The 19042-nt window shown below is 44.1% G+C and overlaps 4 protein-coding genes across 5 annotated transcripts; 1 reads left to right on the top strand and 3 right to left on the bottom strand.

Moving 5' to 3' along the window:
- Positions 1 to 3357: 3357 nt before the first annotated feature.
- On the bottom strand, positions 3358 to 6770 carry LOC127776608 (uncharacterized). 2 transcript variants are annotated; one of them, XR_008018193.1, is made up of 9 exons: positions 6308 to 6768; positions 6068 to 6205; positions 5204 to 5272; positions 5055 to 5126; positions 4723 to 4805; positions 4512 to 4643; positions 4161 to 4371; positions 3772 to 3892; positions 3358 to 3545 (listed from the first exon to the last, which is right to left on the bottom strand). XR_008018193.1 is itself a non-coding variant. In XM_052303071.1 (8 exons), exons 1-8 carry the CDS (start codon positions 6701 to 6703, stop codon positions 3848 to 3850), a joined length of 1146 nt encoding a protein of 381 aa, XP_052159031.1. In that variant the 5' UTR covers positions 6704 to 6770; the 3' UTR covers positions 3767 to 3847. The 2 variants fall into 2 exon arrangements, 1 of the variants encoding a protein (XP_052159031.1); XM_052303071.1 differs by lacking the exon at positions 3358 to 3545 and having other exon boundaries at positions 3767 to 3892; positions 6308 to 6770.
- Positions 6771 to 6938: 168 nt separating this feature from the next.
- On the bottom strand, positions 6939 to 9966 carry LOC127776607 (protein FAR1-RELATED SEQUENCE 5-like). Its single transcript, XM_052303070.1, has 2 exons — positions 9799 to 9966; positions 6939 to 9696 (listed from the first exon to the last, which is right to left on the bottom strand). Exon 2 carries the CDS (start codon positions 9541 to 9543, stop codon positions 7534 to 7536), a length of 2010 nt encoding a protein of 669 aa, XP_052159030.1. The 5' UTR covers positions 9544 to 9696; positions 9799 to 9966; the 3' UTR covers positions 6939 to 7533.
- A 3558-nt stretch (positions 9967 to 13524) lies between these two features.
- LOC127777653 (uncharacterized) lies at positions 13525 to 16486 on the bottom strand. The gene is made up of 4 exons (XM_052304263.1): positions 16253 to 16486; positions 15846 to 16162; positions 14333 to 14543; positions 13525 to 14251 (listed from the first exon to the last, which is right to left on the bottom strand). The coding sequence occupies exons 1-4, from the start codon at positions 16484 to 16486 to the stop codon at positions 13718 to 13720; spliced, it is 1296 nt and encodes a 431-aa protein (XP_052160223.1). The 3' UTR covers positions 13525 to 13717.
- Positions 16487 to 16596: 110 nt separating this feature from the next.
- LOC127777652 (pentatricopeptide repeat-containing protein At1g31430-like) lies at positions 16597 to 18905 on the top strand. Its single transcript, XM_052304262.1, has one exon. The coding sequence runs from the start codon at positions 16597 to 16599 to the stop codon at positions 18187 to 18189; it is 1593 nt and encodes a 530-aa protein (XP_052160222.1). The 3' UTR covers positions 18190 to 18905.
- The last annotated feature ends 137 nt before the right edge of the window (positions 18906 to 19042 follow it).

The raw sequence follows: 19042 nt of genomic DNA, 5'->3' as shown, positions 1-19042 counted from the left end.
ATATCAGAGCCCGAGCCTTTGCCCCTTTTTGCATGGTCTACCTCCTATCGGCTACGCCTAGCAGCACAATGCTTGTATTGCTCTCCCACAACCCCGTTTTCACGGTTTAGGCTGCTCCCATTTCGCTCGCCGCTACTACGGGCTCCCATACAATTCTTGCGAGAGCTGGAGAAGCGTCTACGGGTAAAGCACCGTATCCATATAACTGCCTGCCACCTACGCTCCTTTACAAGCGGCATTGCCCTTCTTCACACACGCGATATTGCTGGATCGGGCTTTCGCCCATTGTCCAAGATTCCCCACTGTTCTTAGCGATTCAAAAGCAAATGTTGTAAAACAAACTACAATAAATTCGCAAAATCAACTTAAAATTTAAGTTTTAAAATTCAAATTTTGACTTATAAGTACAAGCACAAGCAGAATGATAGAGCTCTAGGTATTTAAGATTTTATATTGAAAACCACCAATTCTCTGTTTAAATTATCACAAAACTATATGTTCAGGCTTTACCCTCGTTACCTGACAAGTAGGTCCTCATACAAAACTACGCACGCCAATTAACGGTGAATGTGATGGTGAACATAAAATCTGTAGTTTGTGATCGTTTGAGCACAAAATCTGTAGTTCTCCCAATAGAAACTCCTAAACATGTAGTTTTCTAATAATTTTGACAAAGTATTTGTAGTTTTGTAAATTTTAGATTTTTGTCTAGGAACTTTTTTGACTTTGAAAAGTTTAAAGAAACATTCCTTTTTTAGTTAGAGGGAGTACCTCTTGAGTTTTTTTTTTTTTTTTTTGCGTGTAATGGTTCTGCTGGTTGTGCATACATAACTTTTTCAAGTTGATGCAATTTGGAAGCACAGCTTGTTAGGTTGATTGTGAAATCTGAATATTGTTTTCGACCAGGTGACAAATGATCCTTCAATTTCCATACACTTTTTTACTTGGATCACAATATAATACTCCCTCTGTTTCAAAATATATGATGTCGTTGACTTTACACATAAAGTTTAACCATTCATCTTATTCAAAAAGTTTTATATTAATATCATTTATTTTGTTGTAGTTTGTTTTATCATCAAATAAAATATAATCTTAACTTATAATTTTATATATTTATACTAAATTTTTGAATAAGACAAAAGGTCAAACATTATGAAAAAAGTCAACGGCGTGATGCATTTTTAAAATTGATGTAGTACAAAACTCTCTTTTTATTCGGACTTCCATCTTACTACCAACTTCTTACTTATTGACTTTGTGGCCCTTAAAATTCAAAAGTATTATAGCAGATAAACCTTGCTTTGACACGAAAAGAGACACACCTATCAATTTTGTTTCATCCAAAATTGCAGTCACACAAAACAACCTTTTTCACATTTGCGAGATGAAGTACTGTACTTGTACTTGTATTGTCATAGACTCATAGTTATGACTGAAACAATCTTATCTATACCAATACGCGCCTAATCTTGTCAGATGGAACCATTGACTTATTAGCAAAAGAAATAATTCATACACGACCAAATTTATGCGATGACGAAAGCGAGCTGCAAAACTTTCATTGCGACGTTATGTTGCTAGCTTATTTTCAAAGTAGTGATCTCATGACGTGTGGTTATATTATTATGTGATGTTAACAAGCAAGCCATTGACACTGAACGACCAAGAACTATAAAAGAATCAGGTGATGATGAAGTCAGAGATTACCTTGTGGCTTCATATAGACCAAGTCAAATTTATCTGATCCTTAGATCACTCTGTCCTACTTAATTTGTGAAACAGAACGAATACATATCACTAGTGACCAAGCTACTTGACCCACTAATACAAAACAAGGTTTGTTTCATAAACAGGGAAGTTTGTCTATGAAGTATGAACTGGGCAGTGAAGCTTGGTACCCCTTCTGGTTTTAAAACCGACAGTGATTACGTTTCTTTACTTTAGTGACCTTGTCCTAAACTTTTGGTATTCCTTCGTAGTATCATATCCCATTGAAATTCCTTTTTGACAACTGAACCCTTTTGTGAAATATATGAAGTAGGTCGTGTTATTATGATATTTTATTATTTTTTACCTTTTCTAATTTATAATTTTAAAAACAAACTCTCCCTAAATTTATTTTTCCAAAATCTAAACCTTTTTGGCCACGCCAATCCACCTAGCGTGGCGAAATAACACTGCACGCCATCTGTAATGGGTGTGACAGCTTTGTTTTGCACGCCGCGCTAGTCTGACTGGTATGGTTACAAGTCTCAGATTTGGAAATAAGTTTTGGGATAGTTTATTTTTAAAGTTCTTAATTAAAAAGGTTCAAAAAAATCTGTTACTATCCACTACCTTATTTAATAATATTAATTTGAAATAGGGGTATTAAATTTCTAGATTTCTTAAACCCAGGTATATCCAATTATCCAGCTCTACCCACGTATTCTTACCCTTTGGTTTGCTAGAAAGTGCCAATTGCCAGATGTAAAGAAAATAAATCATGAATGAATGGTTCTAGAAAGATCGTTGGTTATATCACTCATTCAACCAACCATAAGTCCTATGCTATGCTGAGTTGCATGTGTGCAAGGACAGGCAAGGCAGCTGAACAAAGATACAGACCTAGTAGCAACCTTCAACATCTATTGCATCAATTGGGCACAGACTGGATATAGATGCACGAGTAGTGGGGATTGAATGGACCAACGAATATGATTGTTTTGAGATCAGACCATAATTAAGAGAGTGCTGAAAATTATTTGAACCAAGAGTTCGGTGATTAATCAGAGCTATTGGAATTGCATAGTATGTTCCAGATTTTGCAAATTTTAGCCAACACTTTCATAATGGTTTGATGTTATATGTATGTTGCAAAACTTGTATCAAAGGTAGTATCATTTATCACTAATCTTAGAACTTAGCATTAATCAGCAGACAAATGTTTAGATTTTGGTTGTCCTAGGTTAGGATAGTTGGCCAGAACATATAAGCGGATTCTCAGTATGCTGCAGTTCAAATCCAAGTATCAACAAAATTTTGGCCAAAATTATGAGTTTTTGGTTATTTAAGTCCATTTTACCCAACTCAACACTAACCCAAGTGGTCTGAAGTAACCGGTTGTTCCAACAAAGGGTGTCAAAGTTGTCCCCGCAAAAAAAAAGGGGGGGGGGGGGGGGGTGTCAAAGTTGGAGGCAATGCTTTAAGATGTGTTGTTTGGTCACTTGGTGTGACATGAAAGAATCCTAGTAAGGATCTTAACTGACGGATCTTCAAACCCTGGCCTATTCTGTATGTTCTTATCATCTTATGTTACTTGGAGATGTGGGGAAGAGGAAGAAAGACAGAAGAGACGTGTTACAGCCAGGCATGTCACTGGGAATGAGGGTGGCTAGGTGGGGGTTATTCCTTTTGTTCTAAACAGTTTCATTTTGTTCATTTCACTTTTGTTATACACAAACATTTTTCATATGGACTAGAATTACCATGTAATATAGTGACCTTTTCGGTATTTACATTCTCCTATCATTTCATCCATGCATCTTCCTAATTTTTTTCACCTGCATAATGCAAAAGCTAAGTGAGCATAATGCAAAAAATTAAAACATGGATGACAAAAGGCATGACGGATCTATGGGAATAACTAAGTTGCACGATACATTTAGATACATAAATTGTTTCTACATTTTTTTTACATGTAGAATACAAAGCTTTTTTAGAGGAAATAACATGCAGCTTTAAAATACTACCAAACCACGCAAAATGCTTTATGAACAATTACTTTACCTTGCTATGATGCTCCGAAAGCTCCAATGCTAAGTGTCTATATGTTGCAGAAATGTGTTGTAGACAGTGAAGACTACTACTCCAGCGTGAAGTCGTTTAACCATATCAGCACCTCATTCCTCTTTTGATAAGGAAGAACATAAGAGAGTTTCCGAATTAAAAAAGATAAGAATGAATGTAAAACTGAAAAAAAGGAACTGGAAATGTAAAACTGAAAAAAGAATGAACTGGAATTTTGGGAAAGGAAGCATGATGATAAAATATCAACTTTCCAACACTTAATCATAAAATAAACCTCATTAGTTAGTCTTAGGATCATTATAGTGAAGTACATCAAAAAAATCACATGTCAGCTTAAACAATAAGGGACAGCCCAAAAGGAAACATACCATTATAAAGCTCTGTGTTCTAGGATCATTGTAGCGTGCAAGCAAACAACCATGTTGAGGCTTCAACACATCTTTGAGTAATTGGGAGCGCAGCTCCTTTTCTTTCTGGATCACAATTTCCTCTTTTGGTCTCCCACTGAATTTTTTCACTGCAGCAATGCCACCTTCTACCTTTCGCAAGTTGACAGCTTCCGTGTTTGGAGCTGGTAAGCTGATTGAACAACATTACTACTATTAGTAATAGAAATAAATCCATAAGACTACTTTTAGTTTAATTTTGCACAGCTGTCCAAAATCAATGCTTTAAACCGCACTGTCAGTAACTGAAATCCTGCATTGCACAAGATAGACCTGTCCAAGTCTTTGTTCATCGGCAAAACTATCTGGATGGATACATCTGAGAGTTTGTCATCAGAAGCCTGAGTGAAGACAGGTGTAGTCATTGCAATCTTTTCTGAAGAAGCATTCTTGCCAAAAATATACCTACATTTACAAGCGCTTATAAGTAATCAGTACTAGGATTACAGGGTTAAATATCTACTGTAACAGAAAAATAACTCACCCAGTTACATTATTAAAACCTGATGATCCGGTTAGTTTATCTCCTTTTGCTTCAACTATTAAGAATGGTGGATAACTCCTAATCTGCAAAAAAGAATTTATGTTCATGATTTCATCTTAAACATTCTGCAGAGAAGTAACAGCTATAAATTAGATGTTCTGAGTTCTGACTACTATAGAGATCACATTAGCAAAGATTATACACTGGCAAAAATCAAGTAAAATAATTCGGATACTTATCAGTATGGTTAATTCATATGAAGCATGGATCATGAGAATATGGCAGTGCTGTTACTTCAGAACAGATATAAAATGAATTCCTAAAGTTAATACCTCATAGTTTGCCGTCCTTTTCAGGATAAGGTACTTTGGTGTTTCTATATCAGGGGTCTTGTAAATCCGTAGCTGTGCAGAATCAAAAGATCTAGCTCAAACATTTGTTTGACAAATTATAAGAAAAATGTAGAGTCATGACAAATTACCTGCTTGAAGACATCCCCCAGTCCTTCAAAAGAAAAATATTCATTATTCTGTATTGAGTCCCAAATATCCTGCACTTCAGCATATTGGGAAGTTATAATAATATTTAATGATTACTTGGGTAAACTTATTTAGTGTGTTGGAGTTCTCTGTATGTACAAAATCTCTCCAACACTCTGCTGGGAAGCATAGTATCCTTAATCTTCTATTTACAAAAATGCACACTAAACGGGGGGAAAAAAACAAATAAGTAAGAACCAGGAACTCTACGGCACATCACAGCAAGTGCAATTATTAAGAGTATTGTAAACTTTATCAAGTGTGGACTATGGAAGCTAAGTATTGTTTTGCCGGCCCATCAATAAATAGTCCCACAAGCTTCCTGAAAAGCTAAAATTTAGTATCAAATTGAATTAGGACTATGAAGCATTGCATTATAGGAGGAACTGTATCCGGTGGAGAATTGCAACAATAAAAAGTTATTTGACATAGCTAAACATAAGTATGCAACTAAAGCTTGTCTGAAAGCTTTGTCAGGAACTCCCTGATCTCATCTCTCGAAATCTTACTCCAGACTGACTGCTTACTAATGCTCTTGATAAAAGAAACCGTACTCTTTTAAGACTTTAACTTCTAAGCTGCATATGCTTAATATATATGCTTCATCTCAGAGGTCTCGAATGTCGCAAGCAGGAGACCTATGGTTCTAACATATAGTAGACTCTGTAACACGTGATCCATACATATGATTCAGGGGATTAAAATACCACTAATTCATTTCATGAACAATAAAAGAAAATCTTAATGTACATTAATTCGAAGAAACAAATGTTCCAAAAGCTGCAGTGTCAAGCAAGAATGCTAACCACGTGGCTACAGAACTTGAGATTCTGAGGGTTGACGCCCATGATCGAGAGGCCAGTGAAGACCAGCTCCGGCTTCCACGGCAGTAGAACGAACTTCATCACCATGGTCCACCTCGTGGTGATCTCGTACGGCCCTGTCTAAAAACCCCACCACCAATCCAGTCACGAGTTCTTCGCAAAATGCGCTGCAAATCTGTTACGATTGAAATTGGGAAATGCAGTGCGGGGTAGCAGCTCAACCTGCTCGACGTGGTGGAGGTAGAAGTCGGGGCGGAAGAGGAGCTTGAGGAGGCGGATGTTGAGGAGGTAGCCGTCGATGGTGTCGTGGCGGGTGATGGGGTCGCGGAAGCGGACGCGGTCGTCGTACGCCGAGCGGTCGACGCCGACGTCGTCGAACAGGTGGGGGAGGTCCTCCCGCAGGAACTCCGCCAGCCTCTCCGCCTCCGCCGCCGGCAGCCCGCCCTTCTCCTCCTCCGCCGCCGCGGGGGCTACCGCCTGTACCGCGAGGCGGGGCCTCCGCCCCCTGGAGGATAGGGAGTGCGCTGCGGCGGGTTTCCGCTGCCGGAGAGAGGCGGCGGCGGCCGGCGCCGGTGGTGGGAGGATGAGGAGGCGGGAGAGGAGGGATGTGGCCGCCATTGATGCCGTTTGTTCTCTCTCTCTCCCTTTCCTCCTGCGTCTCCTTTTTCCCGTTGGATTTTTGCGATTTTTTATTGGTTTTTGAATTTTCGTGAATTCTGCGCGCGTGTTAAAATTTGAGCCAGGAGATTTTCTTTTTGTCGTGTTTAAACATGATAGGGGCTTTGTAAATTTTGTTTTGTAGCCATAGAATCGGAAGGTAGCAGATACTACCAGAAAGCTTATTACGAACAAACAAGACGAAAGGTCTAATGTGTTGGTTTATGTCAAGATTTTGCATGAAGGAATTCATCCGATAGATCGTCTATTTGCCTAATTTCGAATTCTCATTAAAGAACGCAATAAACTTTGCATATTTAACAACAAAGGCTTACTCCAAATGGATCAATTTTCAAAATAAACAAGAAACGATGTCTGTAACTCTTTTTATGAAGAAAAAACCCTACAAGCATGGCGAGTCCAACATAACTTTTTGTGAGTTGTGATATCATGACATGAATAGCAGCAAGAGGAACACAGGCAAACGAGTCAACATTTACAGTCCTGACTCCCACAAGTCAGATTAGCATTCTACAGACAGACTAACAGCATACATCAGGATTAGATTTACAGTGGTTAAATATGTTAATTGGTCATTGTCAGTACAGGGTAGGCTTGCCCATGGTGGCACAGCAAAATTACATTTCATTTCCATCCTTTAATAAAAGATACCTGGAACAATCTCTCAAATGCTTTTACTCATGGTGGCACAGCAAAATTACGCCTCATTTCCATCCTTTAGTAAAAGATATCTGGAACAATCTCTCAAATGCTTCACAAGATAACCACTGCTATCTACTGTCAACCTGCTGCAGGTCATCGTCAGTCAGTTTTTCTCCAAGACACTTGATTTCCATGAAGGCTTTGCGGAGTATTTCCTTTGCAACTCTGAAGTTATCTGCTGATACAGCTCCCTTCTCTGCACATTTGATAGCATCATGAATGAGATCATTATACCTTGAAGTTGAAGAATCCATGTAGCAATTTCCATTCTCAAGATTATGCCCAATTAATTCTGGCCCAGTCTTTGCCCTCTTTGTCCATCGCTTCGCGATGCATGTCTCCGGAAGCACCATGATTCCAGCTAAGATGAAAACTCCAAGCACATGCCTGCACAATATTGCTGAGAAAGCGTACCTGCAGCAATCGCACCAAGCCTTCTTCTCGGCAACATTGTAGAAAACAGTGTGCCTTGTTGGAGGATCATCTCTGTCAACATAGTACTTGGAGTAAGGTCCATCCTGATGAACCTTAACAGCATAATGCTGCAATGCTTCAAACAACTCCGTTTGGAATATTTCAAACACGGCATTGGTGTAGATGCTCCTTGCTTGTTTTTCCAAGGCTATATTGGTTTTCAGGATCTGTTCCGGATGAGATGAACCAAGATCTTTCTGAGTTTCATGTACATACAAATTGTCTATGTGTTGGTCAAATTTAGTGGTAAATTCATCGAGAGGAACTCTTGTGCTGAAGTTATTCCTAAAAAACCTACCGATTGTTTCTCCTCTCTGGGTCAATGTCAATTCTGCAAAGAAGGAGCTTGTTGTCAGGTATGCAGGAACCCATCTGTGTCTTGCTTCAAATATTGATCGCAACCAACTGTTCTCCCTCAGGCCATATTTGTCAAGAATAGTACCCCAGAACATATCAAAAGCAACCTCAGTATAACACTCATTGATGCATCTTCTGAGCTCATCATGGAGATTGGGAAATCTCACGTAGTCGTCAGACAACTTCTTCTTGCATCTAGACAAAATTCGCCATCTACAAAGACGATGGAAACACTGAGGAAATACTTTTGCAACTGCTGATGCAATTGCTTTGCCTTCATCAGTTGTAAAGGAAAACGGCAACCGTCTACCCACTGCTGTCAGCCATGTCTCAAATAGCCAGGTATATGAAGATTCTGTCCTATCCAAAACAAGTGCACAACCAAAAGGAACAGTATCACCATGGTGATTCACACCCGTGAAAGCTGCAAAGGGTAACATATTCTCATTTTTACTATAAGTAGTGTCAAAATAAACAGCATCCCCAAAGTATGTGTATGACATTCTGGCTCTAGCATCAGCCCAAACTGCATTGCTAACACAGTTCTTACTGTCAACTTGTATGGAGTAGAAAAAACCAGAGTTCTCCGACTGCATTCTCTTCAAGTAGTTGAAAAGGCCTTGCGCATCTGTATCTCCAAACACATTCCGGCGCAGCTCCTGCAATTGATTATCATGCTCTGCGCACTTTCCAGAGAGGCGACGGAGCTGGACCTCCCGCACCCTGTCTGGGCTAAGAATCACATGAGTATGCTCCAGGACCAACTTTGTGATGACCCATTTTTCCGGACCCCTCCTCACCACTTCCATCATCGCTGGGCAGCCATCCCTTATCGAGAGCCGCTTCCTCTTTTTCTTGTCGCTAGGCTCGGCATCCTTCTTCTTGTGATGTCCCTCTTTCAGGCACACAAAACGCTTCATGATAAGTAGCTCAACACCCTTCCTCCGCTCGCTGCGCGACCGGGCGACGCGGATGCCGAACCCAAGGCGCAGCGCATACGCATTGTAGAATGCCCGTGCAGCTCCATCGGACTCAAACTCCATGCCTAGGCATGGGTCATCGTTTGTGCCCAACCCATCAGCAGCCATCAGCCGACCGTTGCCAACAGACGACGGACGGGGACGGATGCTACGCATCTCAGAAGGCATCAGACCTGTTCCTTGATCAGTATTGCTGGTGCCTGTATCATCCTCAACATCCATGTAACCTTCAACCAGCTCATCATCTTCACTTGATGTATACTCCATTGAAAAGCTCTACAAACTCAAATGAAAAGGAGAATTTCTCTTGCGACGAAGCAGGGGGCGGATCCAACTTGGGAACCCCCAAATTTTGGGGGAAACAAACAATAAACTGTTACTTGTATTAAGGTTAAGGCTCTGAAATAGCTTCTTCCAGATCTAGAAGAGAAGCTAGGGTTAACGAACGAACGTGAGCAAATTGCAGACAGAAATTGTCCCGGTGGGGTGGGAGAGAGAGAGATGAATCAGAAAGAGGCTCACCAGGACGACGCGAGCTCGGGGACGGCGGCCGAGCTGGTGGGCGACGCTAATGGAGACGGCGGCGGACGAGCTCGGGTACGGTGGTAGAGGTGGCGGCGGCGGCGGCGGTCGCGGACGAGCGTAAAACGGATGGGCAGACGGATGGATGGAGTGAAACGAAGGAATTCGCTCTCCCGATGGCAGGTTCCAAAGTTACACACGAATTGGATCATAGGGCCGCGAATTGAGTGGCATATACTGAAAATTGTCGATATTCCACGTATATCTCAATATTTTTAGGCTGTGTTTAGATCCATATGTAAAGTTTTGACGTATTACATCGGATATATGGACACAAATTTAAAGTATTAAACGCAGTCTAATAATAAAACAAATTATAGAATCCACCTGTAAACCGTGAGACGAATTTATTAAGCCTAATTAATCTGTCATTAGCAAATGTTTACTGTAGCACCACATTGTCAAATCATGACGCAATTAGGCTTAGAAGATTCGTCTCGTAATTTACATGCAATCTGTGTAATTAATTTTTTCTATATTTAATGTTCCATACATATGTCCAAACATTCGATATGATAGGGCGTAAAATTTTGCCAGGTATCTAAACAGAGCCTTACTATGCTATTTTTTATGATGACTGGTGGCCCACATATCAGAAAAACATTAACAAACTCAGTTAGAGATTGTGTCGACAACAAACTTCTCAGACCACCCGTGACCACTAACTACAGCTCCGCGCACCACCACCAGCGCTCTTTCTCCATGAACCACCAACGTTTCTCCTCTCCGCCTTTGCATGCGTAGCTGCACCCTATAGTTATAGCCATGTCTTTTCTCCTCCCCTATCGCCATGCACACTATTGTCATTGTCGTCGTTGAGGTTGGGATTGTTGGGCTTGCAAAGACTTAGGGAGGCATGAACCAACCTTACAAAAAAACGGAGATGCTAGATCTGGGTTGTTTATTGCTGGATCTAGTGATCACTAACTGTTAGAGGGAAAAAGAAAATGGAGGGAGAGAGAGAGTTAGTGTGCGGAGTAATTCCGTAATTCTTTCGTTGTTTTTTTTATTTTCTATATGTTTATGTTAATTTGGACTAATATTTTTCTCTCATAATTAAATAGATAATAAATCACTTTTCCATATTTCTCATATAAAATGTGAATAGTGCACTATATAATTCGAAAATTATATTATAAGTATATATAATTTAATGTGTAAGAAATGGACTTATAGTATAAGATTTAACCTTTTTCTAAACATGTCACACCATAGTAGATAGGTAGTTAAGGGAACAAATATAAAGAATCCATTATGTGTCACTGATTTTGTCCATGTTCTACAATATGTCACTGGGTTTGTCAAGTTCTAATATGTCATCACAATTTTCTTAACTTCTATAATATACCATCATTGTCTAGTTAGCCTCCGTTAGATTTTTATCATAATGACAGAAATACCCCTGAACGAAAACTTCCAAAATTTTGGTCAAAACTTCCAAATATCATATTGGAATTTTCGGCCAAATTTTGGAAATTTTCGTCCCAAAGATTTTTCGATCATTAGGGAAAAATTATACATAACTAACCTCAGGAAGCAAGCAGAGAAGTCCACATATCAACGCGTAGTAATCTAAACCCGCGGAGCCGAGGGAGGACTCTGCTGGCCGCCGCCGGATGGCGCAGACAGTTCAATCGGAGGCGGCGGAGCTCGGGACATAGCAGGGGGAGCTACGGCGAACAGCTGAACTCGCGGAGGTAGGGAAAAAGAGAACTAACGGACACGGCCGAGATGGAGGTGTGGAGCCTCACCGCAGGCGGCGCCGACGAGGGCAAGGAGGCAGAGGAAGCTGTGGAGGGGGAGAGGGGAGGTTTCGGCTAGGTCGATGGGACAAGAATTTGGGAATGTAGCCAGATAAGGAAGGGAAAGGGAGGAGAGATCCAACGGTTGCTGGAGTGCTATGTAAGTAGAGGCCCATGTAAGATCTGTAATGACAAAAGACCATGTAAGATCTAGTCGTGTAAGAGTTCTCGCCGTGCGTATTAACCAAGCCGTGTAATCGGAAATTGACTTTTCCAACTTTACGGTTGGGGGCTAGGATCAGTGCTTATTCAACCAAGGCAGGTCAAGGGTCCAAGAGCCTTATCCTCCGAGAACGATTCTCCGACGACAAGGCTGGGGCCTAGGGAGAGTGTATGACTCTACAAACTGACTGATCGGAGTCGATAAGAGAGAAGACACTCATATACAAAACACTGGTCTGTACATTCAATTCACTAGTATGTCATATTATAACATGTCACCCTTTGAACATTCGCTTGGGGGCTATTTCTATCTAATATTCTTTTCTGAGTATTGATTTCAGGAAAATTATATTCGACATTGACGAAGGCTCCATGTCTCTATGGTTCTACACCAAGATCGACTAAGGCGAGTACGACCAATGTTGACAAGGCTCTGTCACAGACTCTACGCCTTCTCGATCGCTCGAGAACGGTTCCTGGATCTCGACAAGGAATGCGGAATGAAGAAATGGTGTACCCGCCGAGATAAAATTTCTTGACTTTAATCCAAATTCTCGATTACAGCAAGACGGGAAACTTAGTCATACGCTCTGTACTTTCTCGGTCAACATCAAAGATTGACTTAGACAAACCCTTTCGGTGCCCACACGAGGCTGACAAAGGAAGTCTAACGTTATCTCTGAACTCACCGAAAACGTTCACATGAGCTCGATAATAGTTACTCCAAAGTCTGCGCGCGATTGAGAATATGAATTCGTTCATTTGCATTGAAGTCGGGGGCTACTGTCAAGGTTATGGATACCACATACCTAATAGTAGTTGACTAAATCTCAGCAGGACCCACCACATACCATGTCCTATACGGAAACAGCCTACGGATATAGGAGGGAGTTCCGGATAAGGAAAGACAACCAGAGTTCTATATGGAAACGACAAGGACTACTCGGATTGTATCCATATTGATTTCCCTAGTTCTACTTGGACAAGGGGACACCTATGGGTATAAATATAAGCCCTCTAGGAGGACAGGGGGACACACACCCACCATGAAGGATCAACACGATCAACACGATCGACCCCCACCATGAGACGATCAACACCCACCACGAGACAATCAACTCCCAACACAATTAACATAGAAGCCTACATACACCAAGACAAGCCGCCGGATATCGACATCAGAGATACACCTGGATCGACCCTATCCGGTACCTTCAGAGGCCGGCCGTAGGGATCTAGCACTGTCTCTGATTCCGTCGGGCGCGAGCTCGAGGAGGAAGGCTACCCTGTTGTCGACTACGAGTCAGACCTTCAGACCGCCATGTCGACAACAGTTAGATAGGCCACCCCACATATTGTACTGGTGTGATTATGGTGAATAAAAAGCAACATTGGCTCCGGCCAACAGGATATAGGGCTATTACCTGATAGCTCAGGGGCCCGAACCTGTATAAAAATCCTCATCTCCATATAGTGAAACATTGTGAGTGCCCTGTATAAAAATATGTGGGTGATTTGTTGCAAAAGAATATTTTAATATTAGATCTATATATAGTGAAACATTGTGAGTACACTGGGTGAAACATTTTCTTGAGACACGTGGTGGGGCCAGGGGAACGTGCGCATGGGGGGGGCGTCTGATCCTGCTCCACCTCCCGCCGGTCGCCCGGGCCTGAGCATTTTCGGAAATGAACGGTTCCTATGAGAAGAAAAATAAAATTAAATTAACGGTTTTTGGTGAAATTTACAACAAACTTCTTATTGAAAATAGTACAGATTTCATTTATTCCAAACAGGGCAGGAGCTAAAAATTTGAAATTTCGGTAAAGAAAACCTATGATAGAGATAGCCATTTCTTTCTTTATATAAAAATTCACAAAAATACATTTATTAGATCACTCAATGGTTGGCGCGCCACTGAAATACGGCATGCTGCTCTGCCGCAGCTGCGAAATCTCCTCCTCCGTCGCCGTCCTCGCGTCGAACCCCTCCCCGTCCCCGGCGCTGCCCATGCCCAGGCCCTGCTTGAGCCGTCCGAGCCTGCGCGCGTGCAGCACCTGCGCCGCCACGACCGGCCGCCGCGCTGCCTCGTACTCGGCCAGCGCCCGCCGCGGCGTCGACGTCGGCTCGGCGTTGCCATCGCCGCCCCACCTCGCGAGGCAGCAGCCGAGCACGCGGGCGTCGAGGATGGACATGTTGGTGCTCCTCAGCCCGTGCGGGGTGGTCGGGTGCGCCGCGTCGCCGACCAGCGCCACCCGCCCTCCCGCCCACGACAGCCCGGGCAGCGGCTCGGCGTCGTAGATCACGTTCACGAACGGCTCCGCCGTCTCGCCGATCAGCCGCGCCAGCTCGGGGCACCACACGCGCTCGGCTTCCTCCTTCATCTCGCTCACCGTGGCCTCGCTCACCTTCATCGTCACCGAGCTCCCCTGCAACACCAAACGGAACCAAATCACATCGGAAAAGGAGGGATAAACACACTGATTTATTTCTCATCGATTGACAATTACCATGAGCTCTGGTTCATCGCCATTGATGTACCAGAGCCAGTTGAGCCGGTTCTTGGGCAGCTCGTAGAGCACAGCGTGCGTCTTGTATGCCAGGTCGAAGTAGAGGCAGTTGCCGAGCTCTGGGTAGGCCCTCCGGATGTCGACCATGGTGGTGCACCCCTCCTTCCCGGTGAAATCGAAGACGCCACGCCATGCACAGTATCCAGAGTACCTACATTATTGAAAAATAATCACAAAATCGAAAACAATCTTAGCTAAGTTTGCCCATTTTGACATGATATTATATTGAAATACTGAAAAACTCAGCTAATATTTTCCTTTCATTAATGGAAGAAAAACACACGCACACACCATCACGACTCATGCACCACACTATCGTCCACGAATGCGCCCGAAAACACACGTTGAAAGAGATGAAAGGCAATCGTAAATCCTTAATATCACTAAGGCTGTTCCTTAGGATGAAAGAGAGAAGAAATCCCTCGTTACGTTTTCCGAACCACTAAATGATACGTTTTTTTAAAAAAGATAATTTAAAAAAGTTATTTTTTTAAAAAATATATTAACCTATTTTTTAAGTTTTAAAAAATTAATACTTAATTAATCATATGATAATGGCTCATCCCATTTTATATACTTTTTTAAAAAAATCTCTTTTCTCAAACACAGCCAAAATCTTAGGAATGGCATTATTACTCATAGGTTTGGGTATCCGTGGATAACTTTTTTTTTCTTTGCCTGTGGGCACGCCCGATCCGATACCCGCGAACTTAGTAGGCGCGCGCGGGTTTTGCCTGTGGGTAAACCATGCCCGACTTAAAAATTTTTTAGCCCATATATATTTTTCAGGCCTTAAATAGTTTTATCTCCTCACATGGCCAATATTGTCCATTTGACCCCTTTGTATGCAATATATATATTCACTAAATGAAACCCTAGCCTAGAAATCCCCAAATCACAAATCTTATACTCCTCACTGCTATCTCTCACTCCCTCAGTCTTCTACTCTTCTCCAGTGTCTACACTAGGCGGCGGCGGTGGTGCACGGGAAGGGAGCTTGGCCACATGACGTGGAGGTGCACGGGCGCAAGCGACGGCTGGCGGTGCGGTGATGGCTAGCGACGTGGCAGCACACGGGACTAGGAGGTGGCTGGCAACGCGACGACGCAGGCATGCAAGACCGTCCACTGGGAACCCATCGGGCATGCCGACATGGGGTTTTGTCCAATAGACTTTGCAGCATGAGTCGAGCGTGGGCACGTGGGTCTCAGGCCGGGCTTGGATTCACTCTGCTAAGTATGTTTTATATTTTTATATTCCCAATTAGAGTTGTAAAAAAATTATATGGCACGATAATTAGTAGTAGTACCCAGCTCGAGGAGGTGGAGAAGGTGCGAGTGTTATTCAAAATCGGAGGGAGCAGCTAAATTGAAAAAAAAAAATAAAAAACATGCGACTAAACAATAATACTACTACCAGTAAACAATTCAGTAGTCTAGAACCTCTGGCTGACCTCAGCTTGAGTTCGGGGAGGAATCGCCGGCGGATCGCCGACGTGCAGCCATCCGCCGCGACGAGCAAATCCCCGGCGACCTCCACCGTCTCCCCGGTGCGCAGCACGCGGGCCGTCACCACGACCCCGCCATCTCCGTCCCCTTCCGGCGCCATCTCGAACGACACGAACTGGTGGCCCCAGAGCACGGTCACGCCGGCCGGCAGCGCCTCGTGCAGCCGCCGGTGCAGGTCGCCCCAGTGCGCCGCCCTGAAGCCGAACCCCTCGTCCCTCGTCAGCGTCCTCCCCGCCTTCGTCTCGCCGTCCGTCGCCCTGTTCTGCGCGCGCGCCGCGCTCACGGGTGGGTCAAGGCAAGGGGAAGGGAGGAGGAGGAGGCCGGCGGATTTACAGGGGGGAGCTTAGCTTACCAGGTCGACGGCGAGCGGCAGCGTGGCGGCGTCGAGGCGCCCGGGGATCCAGCGGGCGAGCGTCTCCATGGACTGCGCGTCGAGCCCCAGCCCGGCGCCCGTGCCGCTCCCGGCCCCCGGCGCCGCCGCCTTCTCCACCACCACCGCCTCCCACCCCGCCTCCGCCACCGCGTGCGCGCATGCCAGCCCCGCCACGCTCCCTCCCACCACCACCGCCACTCGCTTCCCCACCATCTCACACCTACCCTTCTCTCCCGTGAGGCTGTGACTTTCCGCTCTCTATATAGGAAAAGATTCCCCCCCACGTCTTGGCCGCGTCGCGTCGCCGCCACCCACCCCGCGCGATGGCTATGGCGGCGGCGAGGAGGGGCCACGGGATGCCGCTCTGGGAGTGCAACGCGCTGATCAGGACGCTGGCGAGGCGGGGGAGCTTCGCGCGCGTCATGGCGGTGTACTACGACCTCCGCGCGCGGGGACTCGTGGCGGACAGCTTCACCTACCCGTTCGTGCTCAGGGCCGTCGGGGTCCTCAAGCTGTCGGTCGAGGGGCGCAAGGCGCACGCGGCCGCCGTCAAGACCGGGTTCCGGTGGGACGCCTACACCGGGAGCTCGCTGATGGAGATGTACACGATGCTGGGGCGCGTGGACATCGCGCGGAAGGTGTTCGACGAAATGCCGAGTAGGGCGCTGGTGCTGTGGAACATGATGGTCAGGTGCTACATCAGGTGCGGGTGGTACTCGGCGGCAGTTGCTTTGTCTGAACAGATGGAGAGAAGCGGTGTCACACCTGACAGGGTGACGTTGGTGACGGCGGTGACAGCGTGCTCTAGAGCGAGGGACCTGAGCTTGGGAAGGAGGATTCATGTGTACATGGATAACGTCTTCGGTTTCAATCTGCCAGTTGCAAATGCTCTGCTGGACATGTACACGAAGAATGATTGCTTGGAAGAGGCGGTGAAATTGTTCGAGCAAATGCCTGCGAGGAACATAATTTCCTGGACCATACTTGTGTCGGGATATGGCCTTGCTGGGCAGCTGGACAAGGCCAGAGTGCTCTTCAACCAGTGCAAAGAGAAGGATCTAATTCTGTGGACTGCAATGATCAATGCGTGTGTGCAACACGGATGCTTCGAGGAGGCGCTGACATTGTTCCGAGATATGCAGATGCAACGGGTTGAGCCAGACAGGTTCACTGTTGTCACTCTCCTGACATGCTGTGCCAATCTTGGCGCTCTTGATCAAGGTGAATGGATTCACCAGTATGCTGAACAAAGGAAAATGAAGATCGATGCAGTCCTAGGCACCGCATTGATTGACATGTATTCTAAATGTGGGCACATTGAGAAGTCTCTAGAGGTCTTCTGGCGAATGCAACGCAGAGATGCCACAGCTTGGACTGCCATCATCTGTGGGCTGGCCACAAATGGTCAGGCTGGTAGAGCTCTTGAACTGTTTCAAGATATGCAGAGAAGTAAAGTTAAGCCCGACGGTGTTACGTTTATTGGGGTGCTAAGTGCATGCTGCCATGGTGGCTTGGTTGATGAAGGCCGGAAGCAGTTCCATGCAATGAGGGAGGTTTATCAGATAGAACCAAGAGTTGAACACTATAGCTGCCTTGTGAACCTCCTAGGTCGTGCTGGTCTACTAGATGAAGCTGAGAGGTTGATCGGTGACGTTCCAATTAACAAGGATGCTATGCCACTGTTTGGTGCACTCCTCACTGCTTGCAAGGCTCATGGGAGTGTTGAGATGAGTGAACGGTTAACCAAACGAATCTGTGAGCAAGATTCCCAAATTACTGATGTGAATTTGCTCATGTCTAATGTATATGCAACAGCAAGTAGATGGGAGGATGTGATAAGGGTACGGGGCAAGATGGCACACCCTACTGTCAAGAAGACTGCAGGGTGTAGCTTGATTGAGGTGAAGGGGTACTGAGGAGTTGTTGAAGCATATAATGCTTGGACAAAGGAATTGTTGAAGCATCCATTAGTTTGACTGGACCAACAGAAGCATGATCAATCACTGGAAGCCGTTTCATTAGCAATTTTGAAGAACCTTGTCTGAACAGACATTCGAGTGATCAGGCTTGTACACTTTAGTTAATTTGAGGACTACTGAACTTCAGCTAGCTTGTTTCAGGCTTGTAGCAGAGCTGGATTTTTTTTACTCCTGCCAGGAAATGGAACACGGTTCTGCAGATGAAAAAACAAGGTTAGACACCAATGCCAGTAGTATTTTTTTTTTCTGTTGTTGCCTATGCCTATCAGTGCAGATGATTATATCTAATGTGCAACCTTAACTTCTTAACAATGGATGGACGAACATTATCATCGCAGCATGATTCTGTCATTTGTCAGCTTGTTAAAAATGCTATACTTGGATTTTCAGTTTGCTCATGTTGATGTATTCAGCATATCCACTCAAAACTCACTAACACATAAAACATCACTTTGAAGTGAATGCAATATTTATTTATGGAAGAAGGTTCATCTGCAAGTCACAGTAAAAATACAATGTGGCCCGGAATCTGAACTAACAATGATTTTAAGTCGGGTTCTGTGGACCTGCTTCAGGCCGTCTTAACTAGATTCGTATATTCAGCATTATATCCTTAGTTACTGTCCTTAATGGCAGCAACGAATGATGCTCATCCTGCAGGTTATTTTTATTTTTATTTTGAGAATTATTAGCCTATTCTCAGAAATTTTCGAATATGTTCTATAAGTGAAAATTGTTGGTGTTATCCTGATAATGGATTCGTGTATTGAGTCTCTTACCAGATCTTAAC

The sequence above is a fragment of the Oryza glaberrima genome, chromosome 6 (assembly GCF_000147395.1).
Source record: "Oryza glaberrima chromosome 6, OglaRS2, whole genome shotgun sequence".
Classification (NCBI taxonomy): domain Eukaryota; kingdom Viridiplantae; phylum Streptophyta; class Magnoliopsida; order Poales; family Poaceae; genus Oryza; species Oryza glaberrima.
Note: the sequence above shows the minus strand (reverse complement) of the source record. Positions and strands in the feature narration are given on the sequence as shown.

Coding starts and splice junctions, on each gene's coding strand:
- LOC127777652 (XM_052304262.1), top strand. CDS start 16,597: ATGGCTATGGCGGCGGCGAGGAGGGGCCACGGGATGCCGCTCTGGGAG.
- LOC127776608 (XM_052303071.1), bottom strand. CDS start 6,703: ATGGCGGCCACATCCCTCCTCTCCCGCCTCCTCATCCTCCCACCACCG. Junction 5,273..6,067: donor TCAAGTTCTGTAGCCACGTG/GTTAGCATTCTT, acceptor GCTGAAGTGCAG/GATATTTGGGACTCAATACA. Junction 3,893..4,160: donor GAACACAGAGCTTTATAATG/GTATGTTTCCTT, acceptor CCTTATCAAAAG/AGGAATGAGGTGCTGATATG.
- LOC127776607 (XM_052303070.1), bottom strand. CDS start 9,543: ATGGAGTATACATCAAGTGAAGATGATGAGCTGGTTGAAGGTTACATG.
- LOC127777653 (XM_052304263.1), bottom strand. CDS start 16,486: ATGGTGGGGAAGCGAGTGGCGGTGGTGGTGGGAGGGAGCGTGGCGGGG. Junction 16,163..16,252: donor TGCCGCTCGCCGTCGACCTG/GTAAGCTAAGCT, acceptor GCGCGCGCGCAG/AACAGGGCGACGGACGGCGA. Junction 14,544..15,845: donor CTCCCCGAACTCAAGCTGAG/GTCAGCCAGAGG, acceptor TCAATAATGTAG/GTACTCTGGATACTGTGCAT.